Consider the following 24,527-nt stretch of genomic DNA (forward strand, 5'->3'; position numbering starts at 1 on the left):
GTTGGCGAACTGCAGCGCCCAACGACTTTGCTGCAGCTTTGGAGGTCTGCAACCTCTCAAGGCTCTCGTCAGCCTTGCTGCCAAAAAGGTGTTCACCGTCAAAAAGCATGTTGAGGAGCCGGGACTGCACATCAGGAGCGAACCCAGACTTCCGCAACCACGCAAACCTGCGCATTACGGTGCCCGCCGCCATGGACCGGCTGACACAATCAGCCAAGTCCAACCCCGACTGAACGGCCTCACACATAGCATCCTTGCCATCCTGAACCATAGCAAGGAAACTATCCCGTTCGTCCCCTTTGGGAATATGATCAGCCGCTAATGCAACACAGTTCGACAGAAAAGGCGTCGACGTCGAGCAAATTGGCGTCGACGTCGCTGCAGCTGAAGCCGGAGCTCCGAGCGTGTCTCTCGACAACCTAGGCGCCGATGGCGTCGACGACCCCCTCGGAGGCGGAGCCTTGAGAGAAATCGTCAACGACGTCGGCGCCACAGGCGTCGACGTCTTCTTCGAAGACGGCACAGGATCACACAGTCTCGAGCACGTCGAGGACCGGGACCTGGCATGGGCATGGCGAGAACAGCTACCCTTGTCCGAGCGGGACCGCTCCCGCGAGCCGTGCCGACCACTCGAGCCCGAAGGCGTACGAGCGGTGCCTCTCGACCGGTGCCGACCGACCCCAGTCGGAGGCGCAGACAGACCGGTGCCATGCGATTCCAGAATCGCTAACATCTGCTTCCCGAAGGAAGCCCTTTCCTCTGGTGTCACTTGCATGGAGGGATAAGCGACCCGCCAACGGGCGGAGTCCTCGGAAGAGGACGGGGAAGGCGACCTATGCCGGCGCTTCCGGGAATGCCTCGAAGAGGCAGAGGAGTGGCGAGACCGACTCCTGGAAGGAGACCCACTGGACTTCCGACGATGATGCATAGAGTCACCGCTCGAGTCATCCGTCGAAAGCCCCGCAGACCTCGACTTCCGGGGCGTAGACACCCGGCCTACCGACAGCTTCTTCTTGCGTTCCCGCAAGGCCTTTGCCGTGAGCGACTGGCAGTCAACACAGTCGTCCGGATCGTGGGCCTCCCCGAGGCACCAGAGGCATGCGTCGTGCAAGTCCGTGACTGACATCTTGGACCCATAGTCCCCGCAGTTCTTGAAGCCCGGACGCGGGGTTGAAGACGAGAAAGACATCGCTACGAACAGGTCTACACAACAAACCGAACAGGTTCAACGAACCGAGAATTGAAATAGCAAACTCCAACGAGTCGAGGCGTACCGAGATTCACGAAGCGAACACGTTCGTGGAAAAAATGGAACTGAGGCTATGGGTGTCGTGCGTCCTACTTATCACATCGGGTGACGTCGGCCGTCGGAGGAGGTCCTCGGGGACGGCGCATCGACACAGGATGCAGATGCCAAAGATTTTCCGAAGCAGCACAGCTGTGGACATTACCTGTCATAGATATGGAATACGTCGGAGGACCCAATCCCCTCGTACAATTTAATATTTCCATTGTCACAAATATAAAATCAATGGTAGAAGAATGACTACCACATATCCAGATAGGTTGACCCAATCTGTCGCCCTGAATCCTGCCATTCAATTTGTACATTTGACAAGAATAAAGAACTTCCACCCAGCGATAACCTATGGAGTTGGGATTACTAGCAGCAAAAACTGCTGATCCAGGTGGGTAAGTTAGATTTTTAAAATCAAAAGGTATCATCCTCAATTTTATTAGGACAAAACCAATTCAAGCCCCCGCTACCACTATCCTATCTGAACTACTACTGCTATACCATAAAGTGAACACATTTACCAGCTCCTTAGACACTTCCAATTCATTTGCTCTCTTAGTGTGCCAGTACATAGCCACAAATAAAAGATCTTGCATAATGTTATCACCCTCCCAGCTTAATCTTACAGCTAATATGCTCTCTGAGCATACATTTCACTTTTGGATTTTGGTAAATAATACATTTTCAATGGGAACAAACTGGGCACCTGATGGGCGACCATGACAGCCCTTTGTTGCCTCTTTAAAAGACAGAAAGAACATCTAGATAAGCAGTTTCAAGTAGCCACACCTCTTGATGAAATATCAAACTGTACTTTTTCAAAATTGGAAATAGTTTAGTAATTTTTCAAGAAACTGGAGTGGCCTCTTGAGGGCTTCGAAAATCAAACTAATTTCAGTATTAAGATTGATGTGGATTCTTCCTAGTGCCCTCGGTCTTGGTGAGCAAACCCAGCAACCCAGACCGATCCTCATCAATGATGGCAAATGTAGGTTCAAATATATGTACCTTAGAGTTGCAACCTAAGGTGCACATTAATCCTTTCAGAGTAGTACCATTAAAAGTGTCACGGCTAACAAGCCTATCTACTACTGAAGCTCTTTGACCCACATTTTCTTCACTACTCACAGCATTTCCCAAGTAAGTGAACACATTGTAAATCAATAATAAAAAGGCTTCCACTTCAGCAAAAATCATTAAATATTGCTCTTGATTGAATGTTTGTGTTTTGAAAACAAAATTAACTTGATCGATATCACTGGACTCCAAAACCGAAAGAGGTGGAATTCTAGCAGACGAGAACAGAGAAGAACGATTTAAGATCATTACGTCAGAGTCCTTAAAGATAGTTTCAACACCAGTGAAGTTAAACAACTTGTGCTCTGAGATGACTTTGGTCTATATGGCAGCAAAAGGGATGAGTGTTGAAAACTAAGACTATGATGTTCCTGTAAAGGAGAAAACTGATTTGACAAAGCTCTCCCCCGGTTTCTCGATCATCAACCTGCTGCTGACTAGCAGAGCCACCATCAGGTACCAAAGCATCTTTCGTCTGTTGTGCCAATACTGGAATAGGTAATTGGTTATCTAGGGAATGTTCCAAACAATTAATAGAATTTCCATGCATCAAATAAGGCAACATTCAATTGTATTTTTATGAAGACTTGTTTTTAGTCTTTTGTTCAATGTGGAAGACTTTGATGCATGGATTTTGCCTTTTTTGGTCTTCATTTGATCTTTTACTTGGCCTTGGAGGAATGTGATTCTATATTCAATGAGTGAAAAAATGTCCTGGAGATCTTTGGTTTGCCCTTTCCTTGATGGTTTTCTTTTCTTTTTTATGTGCAGTGCAATGCCCTTCTCTTCTCACCTATCAGAGGTAGCAATGTGACTGAATCCTCTAAAGCAGAGACAGGTTGCAGCTTAATGAGGCACCGGAATGATCAGCCACATTGTTCAAGATACTCTGCAAAGGACCTCTACATCTTCAATTAAGGTCCTTCTTAGAAAGGATCTTGTCAATTCTAGATATTACTTTGAGTATTTCATCCAGGAGACATGAGTGACATTTTACTTCCAGAGCTAGATCATCATATAGCCTGACAAGAGATTCAAGTATTAGATATAGTGCAGTCAGAAGTAAAGTCTTTTTTTCAAAATTCAGATAAATTATTCATAGGGCTTACAGGCTTACCAGTATTAATCTTTTCTTTGAAAGGACTATTGTTATGCTGCTTCAAGGGGTTAAGTATAGCTCGTAGTGTACTTTCAATAAATTAAGCTACAAACAAAAGGGGTCCTCTCAAATCAGGAAACTGCGCCAATGACTTGATCGTCTGCTGCAACGCTTCCTTTTCAAGACTATTGCATAAATGGAGGAAGGGTAAACTCAGTTTCCGATATGTTCCCCATTGTTGTTAGCATACGACTCGTTCAAGGTTGAGGAGCGTGGTCAGATTGTGTAGATGCCAGACTCAATTCTGAGAGGAATACTGTTCTTTCCTTCCTTTTTCAATTTTAGGGCAGTAGCGAGTGATTTTAGAGAAGGACAGGATGCTCTCATCACCATCCTCAGAGTTGTTTTTCACTGCCCCAAAAACCAAGATCACTGAACTATCAGGCTTTAATTGTACACTATGTAATGTGATGAAAACCCGCGGATCCCTCACTAAGACCCTGCTAAAGACTCCTCCCAGGTGGACATCGAGAGGCAGAAGCTTCCTGATCCTGACCTTAAGGGCGTGGGGGGGTGTACTGCGGGAGGATTACCTGGAAGGAGACACGGCCCAGGGTGGTGAGGAGATCCTGTGGGATGAGGCACAGTATTTAGTTCTAAAAGGGAAGAACCTTTTAAAAGGTATCAAGCCATGTAATGGCTTATTGTCGTTATGATATATCTAAACAGGGCTTTAAGTGGGCCGAGGCCTGCTGGGGCTGGGCCCCGGCAGGCTCTGTAATCTTGTTTTGAGGCAGGGCCCTGCCAGGGCCCACTAATCTCCCCCTGGCAGCCCCGGCCACTACGCGAAAAGGCTTTTTTCTAAAGCCTGGAGCTCTCGCTCCTGTGCAAGAGCTTCAGGCTTCAGCAAAAAATGCCTTTCAGCCATAATGGTGGCGCCACACCTGCAAGGCATCCTGTTAAGCAAGAGATGCCCGGGGGCCCGTGCCACCATTATGGAGAAAACGTGAGGCCGCTGGAAGCAGAGGCCTTGCTTTCTAAATATTGAAGCTCCCGCGGATTCACGGGAGTTTCAGTATTTAGGAAAAAGGCCTCAGCTTCCAGCGGCCTTACCCTTTCAGTCTTAATGGTGACGCTACCCCTCGCCAGCTGGCGAGGGCCAGCACCAACATTAAGGCTGAATAGGTGAGGCGCTATCACCTGCCAGGCATGCTTATAGAAAATAAATGCAGAGATCAGCACCCTCTCCCCAATGGGGAGAGGGTGCTGATCTCTACAAAAGGCTGCCTGGCTGGGGTGCCAGTAGCCCATTGAGCTGGGGCTTGTCAGGGGGCGTGGCCTAACGGGCCAGCAGGACCCCTGCCGTTAGGCCACGCCACCTTGATGAGCCCCGGCTCAATTTGTAGTGCCACGTAAGGCACTGTATCTAAACCACACATTAAGTCTGTGGATGTGGGCACATCTGGTGTGACAACTTAAAATATCCCAAGCAAGGAAAAACCGTTTGAGAATTTTAAGGTAAACAATCCCGTTACTCCCAGATTTGCAGTGGAAGGAAACCTACAAATAATGGTTTGAACAAACTGCCTTCCTCTTTCCAAATAAACTTGCGACTTTTCCTTAAATGCATATAAGAGAAGCAAATCGACAATTAAACTGAAAAAGCCAACAAGAAAACCGAATTCTAATCATTGGGACTATAAGTCCCATAGTCCCCTAAATACTGGGACAAGGAAGAGGGCTCAAGAGCAATGTTGCAGGAGTAGTCAGCCTGTTAAACATAATGACCCACACCTGAGGGAAGCAGAGAAGCTTAAAAGGCCCCTGCAGGTGCAGGCCATTAGGAGAAGCAGAAGATGGAGCTGTAGTTGGTGTGGTCGCAGGAGAAGCAGAGCACTGTGTCGGCAATCCAAGCTGAAGTAGGTGAAAAGAAGGGATGCCGGGACTCTGCCCAAGCAGATTTCAGCTGCCTTTCCTGAGAGGGTCCTGTTCCCCTAAATCTGAAGTGCAGAGGTTGCACAGCAGAAAGTGTGAAGGAAGACAGCTTTTGCACATGTGAACCTGATAGCAAAGATTGCGCAGCAGGAAGCATGCCAGATACCGTGGTTGTAGAGTGTTGTGCAGCCAAGGGTCCCAGGAGCAAGAAGAGATCCTTGACTTTGTGCCAGAACCGAAGATAACTTCACTGAGGAGGGGTGTGTGTCCAAAATAGGCCAGAAGCAGCCCAACCCCTGCAGAATACAAAGGGAGGTAGACAGAAGACTGTGAGAGTTAACAAGCTTTCTGATCCCTTGCGCGAACAAAGGAAGGCAACAGTATCTAAGCAGAATTACTTGTGTACAAATGAAAGCTATATTAAATCGACCGTTGATGGTCGGACAATGAGAAGTCTGAAAGTAGCACTCGCGTATAAGTGAACCTCATTCCCTTCCCTCGCGTAAGAGTAAAATGCTGTGAAACAATTTAATTGAATACGAAACCTCTGAAAACAGATGAAAGACTGGTTGTGTGTGCCTAAAAGGGATTCTGAGGTAAAGGTTAACCTAAGAATTAATTGTGAAGCAGTTGAAAACAATATGGCGCTGAAGTTAAGTGACTGAACATTACTAATTGTAAGTTTACGGAACAAGCATTGCCCAAGCCAAGAGGGAAACAAGCATTGCCCAAGCCGAGAGTGAATCAAGTATTTACCAAAGCCAAAGAGTAGTGCAAGCAATGCCCAAGGCCAAGAGAGATGCAAGTATTTCCAGAGTCAAAAGTTGGTCAACAGTGTTTAAAGCCAAAAGAGACTAACAACACAACATACAGTTAAGCTACTCTGATTGGCAGGAAGCAAAGAGGTGATTGTAAGGCTATAAAAGGGAGAAGCTTGTTGATGTCGAATATTCCCTAAAGGTTAGTGTAACTCACATTGCCAAAGCCATAACAAAGAGGGCTAGAAGTACATTATTAAGGGCTTTTTGGTTATTGATGCTGCAGAAAGCCAAGAGTGGCAAAGAGGCTGTCCTTCTGAAAAGTGAATGCTCAGAGGACTAGTGCCTTGCCTGCATGAAGATGTTGAGGAATACTGATGTGAATGTTGTCTTTTCTGTAAAGTTGCCAGTCACCAAGTTGCAGATTGTTGAAGCCGTGATAAAACCTTTGGTTGTCAGTAGATTTAAAACTTAAGAAGCCCAGTTAAATGTTGAACACTGTGGGGCTGATGAGTAGACCTGCATGGTGAATTCTTACAGAAGTTAACTTGGTATAAAAGTTACCCCGGTGGAAGTGGCGGGGGATGTGAAGTCATCCTGACAAAGATGAACTGTGATTCAGAAATCTATAAAAAGAGACTTGAGAAGCGTTACTGAGAAGCTGTGTTTCTTTAACCTTGCCAGAAGTTGTGTTTCTTTGAATCTGATAAGGAACAGTATTTCTTATTTGGCATTTATAAGTTGTGGCAAAGCATTGTGATCCAGAACATCATTGGTGCTATTTGATGAAGTGGAAATTATCACTCAAAGAAGAAGAAATCTTTTTGTTGATTCTTTTTAAACAGAACTTTCTTTTGACAAAATTAATGAGTCAAGAATCAAGTTGGAACTTTGTGTCTTTATGTTGAACATTGGAACCGAACCCAACCTGAAATCAGGGAAGAGATCACCTAGGTTACAAAGAGAGGCTGTGAACATATGGGAAATACCACTGTTGATATTTGTTGTGACTTGCCATATATTTTCTTGTGTATTTTATGCTTATGTGTGAGCGGCAGATATCCTTTGTTAGTGTTTTTCTTTTAGTTTTGATATGCAGGGAAATATTCGTCAGAGTAGGGAGAGTGAGGTGTTTTTTGAAAATTATAATTTAATAAAATGGCAGATTTTGAAAAATCTAACAAAGGTTGTCCGTCTCACATTTCGGACCCCTCACAGTAAATTGTAGCTGGAAGGCTTCATAGTGACACCACAAGCTTGCATAACAGGATGTACCTTAATGTGGCAATTTCATAAAGGGAACGCAGGGTAAATGGAGGCCTCTACAGCACATGGCCATAAACCCATACATCTATGCACTTAGCGGTATGCTACGTGTTCAGAGACACTTTTTAAAACACTTCCTCCTTAGTAACCGTGCAGCAGTGCAACCTCCAATTGTGGCCGACAGCAGCAAATCCTTCAGTGCTAACTGTGCACTGAGCAGAGCACTCTGCACTAATTTTGCACTGATTTTAACACAACATCTAGCCTACACCAAAAATGGAGGGTTATTTTCGGTATTCAAGGACATCCATGCCACTGCACAATGCAGGGGTGGGCAAAGCCGAGCAGAGAATCGCCCACAACTCCAGACAGCCACCAAGCTGTTAACAGTAAAGGCTTGTTACCGACAACTCCAGATGACAAGAAGCTCAGCCATCCATAGGTGCAGTCTGGTACAACAAAAAGGGATGTACTAGTCATAGCATGGTGCCCTCCTGAAGGAGTAGGAACAATTTAGTCCAGGCTTCCAGGATGATCACATACTTTATAAAAAACAAATCCCAGATTCACTCTATTCAATTACATTAGTTTGGACATGCTTAACACATGGAGTGGAACTTAAAGACCGGGCTTGGAGACCCTTGATCTAACTTGTACCAAATAGAAAACTGTTTGCAGATGTGAATTGTACTTCATCTCTAAAGAAAGAGCTAGACCAAGTTAGAATAAGCAAAATAAATATTACATCCATAGGAATGCTAATGGTTTGTATTATGGGGATATAAAGGCTAGAAACAAGCACATATTTTATTCAGTTGAAGTATATTCCTAAATTATATACTATAAGCATTTGCTCCAAAAGTAAACAAGACCATGTTTTAAGAACAGGATAATATCAAGACTTTAATCACACAAAAAGAGTGGCATACAAGGGGGCTGCTCGCGAGCCGGGCCATGATGGTCACTCCTCTGTTTGCTCCCATAATACCTGCCAACAATCCGGTCATCATCCTGCACCACCGTGGCTTTTTTGCCATGAATCAGTGCTGCTGCATTGTGCAAACAGTGGGGACTTTATCGCATGGAAAGCAACGGGCTGAAAACTCATGATCAGGTCTTTTTCGCCAAAAGCAAGTGGCGAGGCCTGCGTTAGCTGCGGTAACGTGGTGCGGTAGTCAGCTCTACCGAGCAGCCCAGCAGAGCAGAGGCGGAGACCCGAGACTGGGGTGCCTGAGCCCCTTCCCCCCGCTTGATCTGACTGCCGGTGACCACTGAGGCTCTAACCCCTGGGGTGTGTCCTAGAAGTGGGGGCTCCTGAACTGTGTAGGCTAACACTGGCCCGGAGGCAGAGCATTGCCAGAGAGCAGTGTACTTGAAAAGCTGCAGAGGCTGCCACTGTATGGAGACAGTATTCAAAGCTGTCAGGGGCCCGGCCGGGTGGGCTGCGTGGCTGGGGAATGCCTGATCCCGGTCCTTGTGCCCCCAGGAACCCCTGCTGTGGAGCATAGGAGCTTCAATGACCGGAGCCTCTCTTTGCCCGCATCTGGCCAGCAACATGCAAATTAATGGTACCCCTGCGGTAAAGGAACTGAAGCCTGGTTGACGGAGCTGTGCAGCTCTGTCATATATCCCTGTGGGGGCGCACACATCTTCCTGCTCGCATGAGAGGGGGCTTGCTGCCCGATGTCTAGGAAAGTTGGTGCTATCCTGGGCCCCCCACCTGAGTCTGTGTTTGGACATCTGAATTTGGTTGGGAGTTGAAAGCTGTGATCAGAGATTTGCCAGCGGGAGAAGATACCTGCCTGTGTAGAAGGAGGGCAATGATCTTGAGACTGGTTCTGTGTAGAAGAAAAACTGCCCAGATCACCTGCTTCTGGCTATAAGCAGCTAGGCGCTCAGGGTAGGTATCCAGAAGTGTGTGGGGCGTCGGAGGGGCCTCTTCAGTGGATCAACATGTAGATTACCCCAGAGTCGGCTGCTCTCAAATGTTGGCAGTGGTGAAAGGCACTCTGTGAAGGTAGGGTCAGTGAGAGGTGCTGCCAAGATCTGGGGCATTGTGCTTGGAGTTTCTTCTATGATCTCTTGGTGTCTGTTGGCCCCCTGGGGGTGGCTCCTGCCTGGTGAGGCCTGCACTGTTATGGGCTGAGGAGAACTGTGTTGGCTTGGACACTGATCGGCATGCTTGTGGGTACACAGAACACAGGTCCAACATGGGGAAGCACGATAAAGTGCAGTCCAAGCTCCCTTTTGGTACCCCTCACAGGCTAAAGCAGCAGCACGAGGACCCTGCGGAGTGGAAGAAATGGTTGAACATGATTTGAAACCCTCACCAGATACTCTTAGAGATATCAAGTGTATCCTAACTCAATTGCAGAGAGATCACCTTGCTGGACAGCAAAATGAATACTCTTAGATCTAAGGTCGACCATATGCAGCCCTGGCTCAACAGGCATGGTGACAGACTAGACGAGGCGCTGTAGAGGATGGGTCTTCCGCAACATCAAGTGAAGTGGCTCAATTGAGGAAGGTGTTCAAGGAGCTTCAGGAGAAACAGGATGATTTGGAGTCCAGATCCTGCCGAAATAACATCAGGATAACTGGGTTCGCAGAGGCCGCGGACAGAGAGAGTATGCAACAGTTAGTGGAGGCATTGCTGCAGGAGACACTTGATGAGTCTGGTTTCTCCTCAGCTTCTGTAGTCGAACGAGCCCACTGTATACCGGGGGGCCGCTCCCTGGTGCTGGGCGCAATGGCCCAGGCCCTTCATCGCCAGCCTTCTTAATTACTGTGACAGGATCATGCCTTGCAGTAATCAAGAGAAATGGGTGCCCTTAGCTATCGTGGTGATCAAATTCAGCTATTTCCCGATTTCTGAAACACGGTTCAGACCTCACAGAAAGATTTCATCGATGTAAAGAAAAAAATCAGAGAAAAGGGTTTCAAGTATGCCATGTTATTCCCAGCGCACCTTTGTGTTGAACATAATAGTAAAAATCCCTATTTTTTCAGATCGCCAGGTGAGGCAAGCGACTTCCTGCACAATGCAGATGGTGGTTCTAGCCCGGCAAGAAACAGAGGCAGCCAGGGCAGGCCCTTGCCCTGGGATCCGGATTGAAATACTGTTTGTACTGCAGCACCCCATATGTGGTTGTGTCATCCTTGCTGAGGGAAAGGTGATGAACTGAAGTGGATTTTTTCTTTTTCTTTACAATTTTCAAAGTAGGCAGGGGTGGCAACACCTCGAGTGGCTCCCATACTCTGGCTTTTGGTTGTGTTATTGGTGGGGGTTCATTACTGCCAGTTGGGGTTGTCGGTGGGGGGGGGGGGGAGTGGGAATGCTTTGGTTGATCGGTGAGTTGGGATTAGTTCAGAACAGACGGTACACATTTTCCCAGCCTTAACTTCTGTTTTTGGTCATAGTATGGTTGCTAGTGGTTGGAGTTTGGCAGTGCACTGTTCTCAAATCTTCATTTGCTGTCAGGGGCTGCTTATGTAGGGGGCTCTGGTGGGGAGAGCGGTAGATGGGCTTGCTCTGCCCAGCCTTGGGTCACGGGCCCTACGGGTCCTGGTGGGCTGGTAAAGAGGTGCCAGCGAGGGATCTGGTCGCGTGTCACAAGGTATACACCTCTGCGAGGTGCTCATTTTGGCTTACACTGAGGATGGATAATAACGGGGTCGTGTGTATGATGTAGAACATTAGAGGCCTGAATGTCCCCTCCAAAACAAGAAAAGGCCTGCTTTACATGAGGAGGCATCAAGTTGATATAGTATTTCTTCAAGAGACGCACCTCTCGCAGTCGGGTGAGGCTGCCTTTGCCAAGGCTTGGGGCTGTCACAGGCACTTTTCATCATACTTACAGTACTCCTGTAGGGTCTGCATTGTCATCAAGGGTGCATTGGGGTTTCGTTGTACAGAGGCGGTGATGGACCCTGAGGGTAGGGCCCTGATAGTTACAGGTCTGTTTCAGGGGAAGGGATACAAATTTCGTAAACTACTATGGCCCTAACATTGACTTCACTGAGACACTGCCATTTACTGAGGAGCATCTAGGGAAACAACCCGGGAGTATGGTATTTTGGGCGGGGACTATAATGCGGATATGAACGCAGAGATCATGGGAGGGGAGTACCCAAGACCACCTGTACATTTCGACAGATCTGTGCAAATGAGGGGCTCATTGACATATGGAGGGACGGGTATACATCCAGGTCCTCGGTGCATGGTTCGTCTCCTAGACTGAACTATATCTTGGGCTCTACAGACAGACATGGCTGGTTCTCTGACTGTAGGATTGTAGCACACACACTCTCCCACCACAACCCTGTTATTGTGGCTATCCTAGTCACCGGGAAATAGCAGGGAGGCAGAACTTGGTATTTTAAGAATGAGAGTCTGCGTGAAGCTGTTTTCCGGGAGGAAATAAGGGAAGGAATGCTTAGATTCTTCCAGGAAAATGAGGGTTCCGAAGCCTCCTACTCCTCCCTTTGGGAAACCTTTCAGTGTGTGATAAGGGGCTTGTGTATTGCTAAGGAAGCTGGCGCTGTCAGGGTTATACGTGCGGAACTGGCCGCTCATGAAACTCAGTTGAGGGAACTGGAAACGGGAATGGGGTTCCCTACAGATGTGGGAATGCAGGCCAGGTTCCACAAAGTTCTGGGTCTGTTTCCGGATGCAGCGGAATGGGAGGTAAAGTTCCTTAACTGGAGAGCAGCGGTGAGACAGTACGGGGAAGGTCAGACGACTGGGACCTGGTTAACCAGGATGGTTAAGTCAGAAGTCTCAAAGTCACATATTGCGGCAATAGCAAATCAGTCCAGTGAGCTTCTACAGGTAGATGAGGAAATAATGGGGCCATTCGTAGATTTCTATGGGGCTTTGTACTCCACTAAGCTTACTGTGGGGCAAGGGGTGATTAAAGAGTACTTGGATCAGGTCGGTTTGTGCTGGGCAGCGCAGAAGAAAAGAGAATGGTTGGGTAGGCCACTAACAGAACAGGAAATTCATGAGGCTATTAAGGCGCTTCCCGCTGGAAAAGCGGCTGGCCCAGACGGCCTCTCGGCCGATATCTATAAATCCTATACAGAGTTACTGGTCCGTCATATGCTCCGTGTTCCTCAGCAGGCGCTGCAGGATGGCGTCTGACTGGAGTCAATGCAGGAGGCAGCGTTTGCCCTTCTCCAGAACCCGGGTAAACGCACGGAAAGTTGCTACTCTTACCACCCGATATCCCTGATCAATTTGGACAGTACAATATGGCCCCGGTGTATACTGGCTGATCAGGCCAGATTCATCCCCGGGAGATCCACGTTTTACAGACTCTGCAGAATATTCGGGCTCCTCTCGGTTCTGGAATGGCAGTCCTCAGTGGTTGCGGCCCTTCTCAACGTTGAGAAGGCATTTGACTCATTGAGTGGCTCTTTTCTCTTCACAGTTCTGAGGCGTATGGGCATGGGAGAGGATTTTGTTAGATTGGTCTACCTGCTATATCAAGGTCCAGAGGCTCATCTCCGGGTGAACGGTAGGCTCTCTGTACCCATTTTGATGGAACGAGGAATGCAGCAAGGGTGTCCGCCACCTGCTTTTTGCGCTCGCGGCAGAGCCTCTAGCGGAACTTGTCCGCTAAAGACATGTAGACAGAGGAGTGCAACTATTCAAAGATAAATTGATTATTTCACTGTGTGCAGACAATTTAATGCTGTTTATTTCATATCTTGCAGCCTGGGCTCAATGTCAACCCTTCTGGAGAGGTGCGCCTGCTACCTTTTTTGAAAAACCTAAGTCAGTGTTGTTTCTTCTAACCAAAGGGACTGAGAGGTTTCAGGAGAAGTTTGACTTCCAACGGCACCCAGAGAGTACTCGTTATTTTTGGATGATGGTGGCAAGTTCGCCCGAAGTGCTTTATCACAAAAACTATGGGGAGAAGTTGGTTCACACTGAGGCCCTTCTTCGCAGGTGGATGAGCCTGCCTTTGTCTCTTTTTGGATGAATATCAGTAATCAAGATGGTAATACTTCCCAGATTCTTTTATGTATTCCTTAATGTCCGCATAGCGAACCCCGCCAAAATCTTTAAATCGCTGAAATCGATTTGAACAAACTTCATCTGGCAAGGAAAAGAAGCCTGTATTTGTTGGGAAAAACTGCTAGCACCCCTGGAGAGGGGATGGCTCCAGATTTTGAGGTTTACTTGACGGCAGCGCAAGCCTCTTGTCTGCCTAACTGGGGTATGATTTGGTGCCAGACAGGGCACATGTGCAAATTGAGAGGGTAATGGTTTCCCCCTAGCTCCTTAGAGCAGTCATTCTTACCTTGCTGCAGCAGATAACCATGGCGCGCAATATGGTAGAACTAACCTGTAGCGCTTGGAAAGGGCTTGAGGGCTCAGCACACAATGAATTAATACACTCTCCGCTTCTCCCACCTAAATGCGTTCCAGTGATTCCACTCACGGCCAAGAAGGTTTTTCCTTCAATGTATGGAACGATTGGGCATCACATGTTGGCCAGACCTCTTCCCTAGTGGACAAGGGGGTGGGGGGTGTTCAGCTTTCAACATCTTTGTATATTCCAGGTTGAAGTTAGGACTGAAGGAATGGTTCTCCGATTTCCCCCTGGAGCTCCATATTGCACCTATCCTGCACGGGGTGATTAGCTCGGGGATAAAGACCAGAATAATCTCCAACCTGCGTACAGCCCTTGTCCAGTCAAAGGGTCGAAGGAAAAAGGGTTGAATACAATACATTCGACTCAAAAGGATCGGAAAAAAAAGGATTGAATGCCTTTTTTTTTTTAAATGTATTTTTTTGGGGGCTTGGTATAGGTAAAAAATGTGGTTTTTGGGGCAAAAACGGGGGTTGCAATCGATTTTTTGGTTTTCGGTCCTTATGATTCGAAACAATTGTATTTTGAATCTTTTCATTCGACCCTTTCACCTACAACCCGTGCAGAGGACGCTCTGGTGCCCCCCTTTCGGAAGAAGTAGGGGGATACTGCTGCATGCAGACACGGAAGTGGCCATCAACAGCAACTTCAAATTAATAAATTACTATTTTTTACACCAGTACTATCTGACCCCAATGGATATCAACAGATTCTTCCCGAGGCTCCTGACTTGTGCCAAAGATGTAGTGTTTCCCCAGCGTCATTTCTGCTTCTGGCATGGACTGTCTGCGAGTCCAATTATTTTGGGTGCAGTTGTTTGAAATGATTGAGGGCATTGCAGGTGTGAGGGTAGCCCCGTCCTGGACGATGGCTCCACTGGGCCATTTGCTTGAGCGGTTCCATGTGATAATATCCCCGCAAAAATATTGCAATTCAAGAAAGTCGCCATATTTTTGCAGCGATATGACCCCATGGAACCTGCGGGGGACACCCCCGGAACCCTTGAACCCTTTTAACCCGAAAATCATCCACACTAATAATATTGCCTATGGCCGTTCCCAACAACCATATATATTGCGATATTATTGGCGGGGATAATATTACCCGATACCGCTTAAGCAGCCTCAGCATGTAAGGAAACTCTTGGGTCTGTTGCTACTATTGGCCAGGAGTGGCAATAGTTTGGGGCAGGGGACAGGCTCCTATGTACGAGCAGCAGACATCTGATATATTACATTGTTATGAAACTGAGTCGGACTTTGGAACTATTATGCACTCAATCCACAGACCGAAAGACATTTAGGGTCCATATGTTGCATATTTTCTGTCAATTAGCTGTACTGCAATCAATCGTCAATCTAACTGATAACCCTGCTTATGCTCTGCTCAATGTTTTCCTTGGTTGTATTTCAACTTCGAGCAGTGGGTGGAGGGTGGTGATGGTGTTACAGTCTATTCGGGGAATGTGTGATGTATGATCTCTCTATGTTTTTAAAGCACAATAAAAACAATAAAAAAAATGAGATTGGCATACACATTTTATTATACTTCCAGTGCAACATATTTAAGCCTGGAGGCGAAGGAAGCAATGCCCACAGATTTTACAGAGCAGCACAATGAATTCAGTTGGTATGCTTGGTGAGAGGATACACGCCATGACTATAGAGACAGTTAATGAGTACCCTGAATTCAGCACTTCACTCTGATGATTAGTTTAGAGGTGGACCTTATTTAAGAGGAAGACTCACCTGTACGCATCACTGCCTTCCATGCCCATGTTCCCCAGCACCCGCTCTGCACACTTGCTTCTACCGCTCCTCTGCCATCTTTATGTGGCCAGCCCCAGAGCAGACTTCCTACTCGCTCAGTTCCCTGTACATGCCTTCTTTGTGGCCATCCTGCCTGGTGCTACCCTCTTCAACTTGAACTACACTTCTGCGTCACATATCACAGTCCCTCTCTCCTCCATCCCATGTCTCCTTATTCCCCTTTCTCTTTGATCTCCCTTCAGGTTGTTACTTCTGACAGGGTTTATGTCCCTCTGCTGGCCTCTCTTTATAAGTTCACCAGTAACACCAAACAGGAAGTGCTGCCTCTCCCGGGTACCTACAGTTCTATGTCCAGTAAGGGGAGGGTTTATTGGCCAGTAAGGGCTGATCAGACAGGGTCCCCACAGGGTGGTATCTGCCAGTACTGCTGCTTCCTCCTCAGTATTATAGTCACATGTTAAATTAAACCATTTTATTAGGTAAAAGACTAGAAAAGATGGTATAATAAAAGTGAACAGGCATTATGCGATTTTCTCTTTGCACAAAAATGTAATGCTGCCTAAAACATGCAAAATAAAATAGAAGCATTAAGAAATGAATAAGAGGCACATATATAGTTACTCGTACCTGTAATCTTGCTAGCTGTGCTGTACGGGACACTATTTTGTTGTATGGATCCACAATCTTTGTTCGGATTCTTGGACAGAGAAAATAAATATGTGGTTTAGATCAACAAGGTTCTCGTGTCAAATATATAAAATGCAGATCATAACATTTAGACACAAGTTCAGCACCTATAACATTAGCACATGGATAATCTTACTGACCTCCTCACAGCCAATTATAATGTTCAGAGGCCAATCAATACTGGCGTTGGCTGCATTCTTAACATTCTATCTTCAAAAGCAAACGGGGAGACAACAATGCAATTTCCAGGCAAGATTTTTTTTCAACAAGACACTTCATCTCTGGGAGGAGCTTTAGTTTGCTACAACATACTATTTAATAAAACAAAGACGAAACTAAAACAGTGGAAAGTGCTTTCTCGTTCTAATAGAGAAATCGTTTACTTTTACATTACACCTAATGCATGCTCATGTTAAACATGTTCCATTATATCCAAGTTTGCAATTTAAACTTATCAAGACAGCCTTATTTAAAGACGACAAAATAAAACAGATTTAATTTGCTATGTTTGCCTATTTACTTTACTCACTATTAAAGGAACATTTTTACTTCACCGCAAAAACTAGAAAAAAGATTTGTTATTACAACCATGTGCCAATAGCCTTATAGACCTTGGGATTTGGTCCTTACCACTTGAGCCAATGACCCGCCACCAAATTATGGCCCGAGGAAAAAATATGTTAATTTGCTAATCTCAAAGTTTTTCATTAAAATCGATTTCTTCACAGATATTCAGGAAGCTAAGAGGAAGTACCATTACGAACCATTCAACGTAAAAAAATGAGATGCTCGGTAATTACAGTACTCTTTGTCATGTATTACTTTGTGCCAGATGAGGGGACAGGGAGAAATAGTACTGAGCTATAATAATTCTGACGCCAGCAATGTCTGATGCCCTGGCTCACCCCCAGCCAATGCTGTTGCATGCCTTTCCTTTTAGTTGCAAGTTTGAATTGGGCTTTAAATTAAATAAGCAAAAAGCAACTAATAGCTTAGCCCAACTCCTCCTTGTATTGCATGGAGAAAATGCAAAGGTCCTGTACAGCTCAGATGTCTAGCATATATTTGGTCTTTTAAACTATCCATCAGCACTGAGATATAACTACTCGGGGGTCAAGTGTATCCACTAAACCAGACCGAAAAACTTTATCCGCCCCTGCACTAATGTTCCTGATTGCGATTCAGTTCTACAACCAAGGAGTGCCCGCTAGTCTGTAGGGAACAGTTGGGTGAAGTCTTACCACTTTTTGGGAATCAGTAAATTATGAAAAAAAACTATTTACAAAATGGAACGCATGTTTCATTTGCACCATAATGTACATGTACTTTTCAGAAGTTCAGTTTTTCATTTTCAAAGTAGATTATTTGCAATTGCAAAGATGTGTGTCCATCTCACCCTGAACAGTGATCTGTGTGGGCTAGTCAGAAGCAACAAGCTATTGTGTTTGGTCAAAATAAGGACTCAGACTATCAGATATTAGTTTCAGGGTTCCTTGTTTTTGTCAATTGTGATGAATCTGATGTCATCACTTAATTCCCTGAGATGGCCTCCCCCTCTGTAGTCAATGGACGGCAGCCGCTTCCTGACCGTGGGGGTGCCTATATGAGAGAGGACCACCATGGGGAAATGACATGACATCAATGGGGAAAGTCACATGCCCTTCATTCCCTTGTAATGGTGTCCTCTATTCCACATGGCCTAATGTCATATTGTAACACACTCCCTCAATCTCTTATTAGATCAACTTTTAGTACTCCCCAACATCTCACAAAGAACAATATGTTAACAACTGGGATGAGGAAGAGACAGGGAGTAGTAAGGAAAGCTCATGGGCAACGCGTTTGTCTTCGAAGCAACCCAACGCGGCACAACACAGGTTTGAATCCTGATCCCACGCTTAGAAACCACTCGCTGGTATTAAGGGCGTTACAAATGAACAATAAAATAAAATTTAAATAAAGGATTGCTCCCAATGAGGACCAGTATCAGCTTCCTCAACATCATTCAAAAAAACTGTCTGGTAATAGCTGAGACAAGAAGAGCAGTGGAGCAATGAGGAAGAAGAATACCAGTAAACCAATGCAACGGTCTAGTCTTTGGAGACTATGCAATCATGCCAGGAAGTTTAAAAGGGCATCCGCTACAGCTGACAGAGAAGAGAGTACTGCAGATGCTGGGTTGCACGCGACCTGTGCTGATGCCAAGAACCACACTGAAGGCAACCACGCCGCAGGAGGTGTGTGTGAGCCCCAACCTGTGTGAGAGAAGCCCAGGTGCTGACGGCTTGCCGTCCGAGAACAGAAGGCAGTGAGAACCACACACCAAAGAAAGGAACACAGCGAGAGCGCAGGGGCTGTTGGGACACATATTGATCCAGCAAGTTGAAAAGACCCAGAGCAAGAAGGCAAGAAGCAACAGGTAAGCCCAGGAAAGACAGACAGGTTACCGGGTTGTCTGCAAGCGTATGCCACTCTGTAAGAATAACGCAGAAGGAAGGGAATCAAATTGAGGGATCAGAGAGCAACCGGTAAGCCATAGGAAGATAGACGAGTTACTGTGTTGCCTGACAGAGTGTACCGCTTCAAAAAAAAAGTGAAAGACACAAAGGGAGGCTAATGAACGTGTGAACGTATTTGTGAAGCAAACTACAAACAGGTAATTAAATTCATATCTCAAGGGCAAGAGCGAAGTAAAAGGGAATACTCTTGGAAAAGGGTAAAATAACCCTTTTATGAAAGAGGAAGGCAATATTGAAATGAAGGGTGTGAAACCTGAGTCGATAAGCCAGAAGTGGGCTAATGTTGTTTCATGACTACAAAGGAAAACACATAGCACAAAGTCCTGGCAGGAGAGTATGCCAGGTGAAGTGTTTGAAAGACTGCATGAAAGTCCTGGCAAGGAAATACACCAGGCAAGATAAAGTATGTGTACAAATATAATATAAAAGCAACTCAAGGAAGACCCATGCCCTTGAGAGTGTGAACTATTGTACATTTACAAGAAGAGCCTGGCAGGGGAAGATACCATATGATCTGCGAGTCTGGGACCTGCATGTAAAGTGTAATAAAGTGAAAGAATCCCCAGGAAGATACATGCCCTCAGGATCTGAATCATATTAAAGATAAAGAGAAAACTGGGGAAGGGAGTTATTTTGCCACAAACTGTTAACACGCCAAGAGGCGGGAGTGATCCTTTTGGGTTCAAAGTAACTTGACTGTTCGCTATTTGAATTTTACATAGCAGTACAAGAAATCTGGGGAAAGGAGTCATTCCTTGGAACTGTGAGCATTGTCCATTTGAAACCTTTTATGTTGGATTCTAACTTTTGTGTTCAATTGGTACCTTTGAGCGCTTTGGAGAATCAGAGACAATACCCTTTGCACCTTAGAGTTATATTTAGAGTTAGACAGCAAGAATAGGATTCCGGACACAGGACATATTTTGCTTTGGACATTTTGACAAAGGAAAGACCCATGAGTTTTGGTAGAGGTAGGGAAATACCTCAGAATAAGGACAAGTGAGGCATTTTCAAACCTCCATTTGTTTCAATAAAAGTTTATAACCAAGAACCATGAGTCCGCGTCTCATTCCTGCCTAGCTGATCACACAATCCATACAATATTTCCCTAAACTCAAACCCTATTGTATAAAATCAAGTCAAAAGTGTGCTTTTCAGGATGTTGAAAGTAACATTAGTCCTTCGTCCAGAATCCTGCCCTGATCTAACCACTTTTCTTCATTTTCAAATGAAAACCATAAACAAAGCAACACTTTGGAGAACTGTGGACTGGAACAAATGACTGCAGGCTTCTGAGCCCAGCCCTGTCTGCTTTAATGAAGGCAATCTCCCATAGTTCAAGTTTAAAATGGTCTCCTGGAATGGGATTAAAATCTTTCAGTCCAAGCTCTCCGTCTCTCCCCCTTTGGGATTCCTTCTGCCTTTTTTCCCTATGGGATTCGTTCAGTCTTTCTTCCTCCCCTCACTGGGGTTCTCTCAATCTCTTCCCACTATGGGGGTTTTCTCCTTTTCACTCTCTGTTCTGGTTGTGTGTCTCTTTCTCCTCTGTAGGTTTTCTTCTTCTCTCTCCCCAGGCTGGTTTTCTCCCAGTTTCTCCAGACTCTGGATTTCTCACTCCCCACACTGGGGCTCTCGTGTCTCCTCCTGCTCTGGGGTTTTCACTATGGTGCTTTCTCCATCTCTCCCCACTCTGGGTGTTTCTTTCTCACTCCCCACTCTAGGGGATTCTCCACATCTCCCTGCTGTGGGTTCATTCCTTCTTTCTCTCCTTCACCCACCTTCCTCTCCCAGTGAGTCACCACGTACATGTCTGCCTCGAGTGGTGCTTCTTTAGAGGGGTGTTCGGTGTCTTTGGCTGTCCTCTCACTACACAGCCGCTTAGGTGACTCTTCAGCTGTCCTCCGCTTCGGCCATCTGGGATTTCCCCCCTTGTTCTCACAGCTCGGTCTGTGCAGGGTCACTTACATATCATTGAGGTGCTTAATGCAATTAAACCCCTGAGATTCAGCAGCCATTTCAAGCAACCTTACCACTTTGTACCCCCTGTGGTGCAGCGTATGACCAGCATGACATCAGAGGTTATATCACTGGTGACATCACTTATGACATCATATATAACATCACTGATGGCATCGCTAATTACACCATACATGGCATCATGCATTATGTATGTTAAAAATGTTCTCTTTCACTTTTTCGGTACCTATCTTATTTTATGATATTTAATAATAATATGGCATAGAACAATACACTGGTCAACATGTATGATATGAGTACATGTGGAGCATCATTTGCAGTAGTTAAGTTATGAAACTTACATTACAAATATGTAATATTATAGAAATACCTTCAATTTCGTTTAATAGTAAGCAATTACAATACTCCATTTTGTGACAAATGTACGTCAGCTATTTGTAAGATAATTTATATATATTAGCTTAACTACCCGGCTTTGCCCGAGATTTCAATTCCCAGATTTTTAAATTTCTAATCGGTAAGTCTCATTTCATTTTCTTCGGCAGTTTACTTTGTTTTTTAACAACACGAATTCTCAGATCAGTAAGTCTCGCTTGAGTTTCTTCAGCAGTTTCATTCCTTCGCTGTACAGCAGCACTAATTCTCTTAACACCAAGTTGTGTTTCAGTTTCTTCAGCAGTTTTGTTGCTTTGGCTAAACTTACATCAGAATACCAATCCTTTAAGATCAAAGAATCACATATCAAAGTAGCATGCAAGGTCAAAATCTTGGGCATGACATTAGAAGCATCCATGAACTCAGACGATCAAGCAAGCAAAAACTGCTCGTACTACACTAGACTGCTGAGAGCAATTAAACCTCTTCTCAATGAAAAAAACTGTACAACAATTGCCAGAGCAACCATCCTATCACGCCTGGACTACGGGAATGCGCTCCTCCTAGAAGCGAGTAAACAAAGTGTGTTGAAATATCAACTGATACAAAACAACACGGTCAGAATAATTAAACAAAAAACAAGATCAGAGCATATTAGTGAAGCTAGGCGTGACTTACATTGGCTGAAGGTCGAAGACTGTGCACTTTTCAAGTCGTTGACATTGACACATAAGTGTCTATACCGCAAAGCCCCGGTATACTTAAAATCCAAAATCGCTAGCTATAATCCCACTCGAGCTCTAAGATCAGAAGCTCAGTGACTTGTAGCAGTAACTGCACACAGGAAAGCAAACGTTCTGGGCAGAGACTTCCCAAACTGCATAGCTGTAAGCTGAACCAAACTCCCCCTGAGCCTAAGACTGGAATCCAACCACCTCACATTCAGAAAGATGCTAAAAACCCAACTATTCAAATACATTTAAGAATATGAGGTTGAGTTTTCAGGTCAGGTCGACTACTTTGTTTTCTATGTACTGGTACCATTAAGTGTCTTGTCTAACATTGTATTGTTTTTTTATGCCTGTACTTGTCTCATTGTTGCGCCCGATTCTCGTGGGCTTTCGGCGCAACAAAGCAAATAAATAAATAAAATTTGTTTTTAGCAGCACACATTCTCTGATTACTAAGTCTTGCTTCAGGTTCTTCAGTACTTTCATTGTTCTGCGTCTCAAAGCATGTTGAATTATATCTGCTTAATGGTCTTGCGATCTTCCTTCTTCAGAGTGTTGATCAGGTTTCAGCTTTCAATGTTTTGTTTTCATTCGGGTGGGATTAAATACTGCTCTCTTTTTTGCATGTCTTTAAAAATATATTTGTGGGATTAAAGCATTAATGAAACGAGAGAATACAGAAGAAAGTATTTTTGTTAAACATTGAACCCAACTTAAATCAACTGATTCAGCTGTGTCATCTTCATAAATTGTAGCAAAACTCCATTTGATGTCATGAGGGTGAAGTTCCTGTCCTTTACAAAATGTTGCAATAGAAATGAATCCGGTGTTGATCTTGTTTCAGCTCCGATGCACGATGATGAGCACTTTCTACAAATGGCCTGTAGATGGCGGTGTAACACCACAAAACATAATGCAGAAAAAACAAAAAGATTAATTATCTCAGGAACGGGGTGACCTATCGAGCCAGAAATAGTTGCATTAATCCGGCAATGGAATAAAGAATATTCCAAGCAAAATTCATTACACCAGACCTTACCGTTCATGAGGAGTTACGTCCCCAAGAACGCCACATCCAAACCCACAAACAAACATGACTTTACTGGCTACATGACATTTGGACACCCCAAAACCCCTTTCCCCAGATTTCAGAGAAAAGCCAAAATGTGTAGGTTTGTGGCAAAGCGATGTTCCTTGTACAATTGCACACCATTTCACCAATCTGCACCAAATTGTGAATAGTTACCTATTAGGAGCCTCCGAATATACTGGCTTCATGACATTTGGACACCAGGTTCTCTGGATTTCAACACAATTCAACATTTGTTTGTGGGTTTGTGGCTTGGCGAAGTGCTGCTCCTTATACAATTCCACACCATTTCACCAATCTGCACCACATTTTGCATAGTTAACTATTAGGACCCTGCGGGCATGACTGGCTACATGACATTTGGACACCCCAACCCGTTCCCTGGATTTCAGCACCTTCACACATGAGGCAGTTGCCTGAAATCGGCAAAATATCATGTGGTCATAGAAGGAACGTTCCAGACACGAGGAACAAAACTCGAGGCCCAGACCCTAGGATACACAGTTTCCAAGATAGTTGCACCGCAAACACTGCACCACCCCAGGGTGAGATGATAGGTGGGGAGAGAGCACAGAAAGTCCCAGTATGCAGCTGCACACCAACTCTCGCCTATTCCCAATGTCTGCTCTGGGGTATGTCAGCCAGCCACGCACTCCCATTCTCAGTGCAGTTTACTTCAGGGTGCAAAGCACATCAAGCAATGAACAAATCAGAACAGCGACCTACAGGATAAGTGTTATCATGTCTGTCTACAGAACCCGTTCAGAGAATGGGTACTTCTGCTAGTATAGTAATACAAAATGAAAATAGGAATAGATCGAAGTAGAAACAGGTTTACTCCTGATTGTTAATAAAATACTAAATGTACACATTGAAATGCTCTATTTTACTTATTGTACAAATAGTATATAAACTATTTTCTAAATGAGAAATGAAAAAAACACATGTAAAACACAAAGTACATGTCCTTGTGTACTGTGATAGCGTTGAATATAAGAATTGTAAGGGTAATATAAAATAAAAGTATGCCATATAATTACATAATAGAAAACAAATGAAGTTTAGAAATGTAAGATTTCATTTGAGACATGTCATTGTTTTGTAAATCAGCCAGGAGTTTTTATTTCAATCTAAATGTGACCTTCCAAATCAAATACATATTTACACATACTATCTTTTATTGTATTCATTTTTGTATATACTTTAAATTGTAGTAGACTATACACTACATTTTAAGAAAGAGAAGAATAAAATGTACTTTGTAAATATGTACATATATTTCATCGAACATATTTCTCACAGTTGAAAATATAATTAAGCTAATCATTGCTTTTAGTAGTGAAGTCATAGATGATGTTCCGTCTGATTTCTTTAGTGATGTCATGTGATGTAATTAGTGATGTCATCACTGATCTCTGATGTTATCATTATGGCCATACACTCAGCAACAGGGGGTGCATAGTTAAGGTGGCTTTGCTTGAAATGGCTGCCGAATTTCAGGGGTTTTGATGCATTAAATCTTCACCTTAACATCTCTTTAATCGAGGTTTGTTCACTGAATTTCAAA

General features: G+C 44.8%; 1 protein-coding gene across 1 annotated transcript in view; it reads right to left on the minus strand.

Moving 5' to 3' along the window:
* The window catches only part of COG5 (component of oligomeric golgi complex 5), a 2,640,594-nt gene that overhangs the window by 2,166,525 nt on the left and 449,542 nt on the right, over window positions 1-24,527 (minus strand). The window contains exon 5 of the mRNA XM_069629143.1: window positions 16,209-16,278. Within this exon, the coding sequence (XP_069485244.1) occupies window positions 16,209-16,278 (70 nt within the window). The remainder of the gene's footprint in view (window positions 1-16,208; window positions 16,279-24,527) is intronic.

This window comes from Ambystoma mexicanum, chromosome 12, assembly GCF_040938575.1.
Source record: "Ambystoma mexicanum isolate Mex_15411 chromosome 12, UKY_AmexF1_1, whole genome shotgun sequence".
NCBI classification, from domain to species: Eukaryota; Metazoa; Chordata; class Amphibia; order Caudata; family Ambystomatidae; genus Ambystoma; species Ambystoma mexicanum.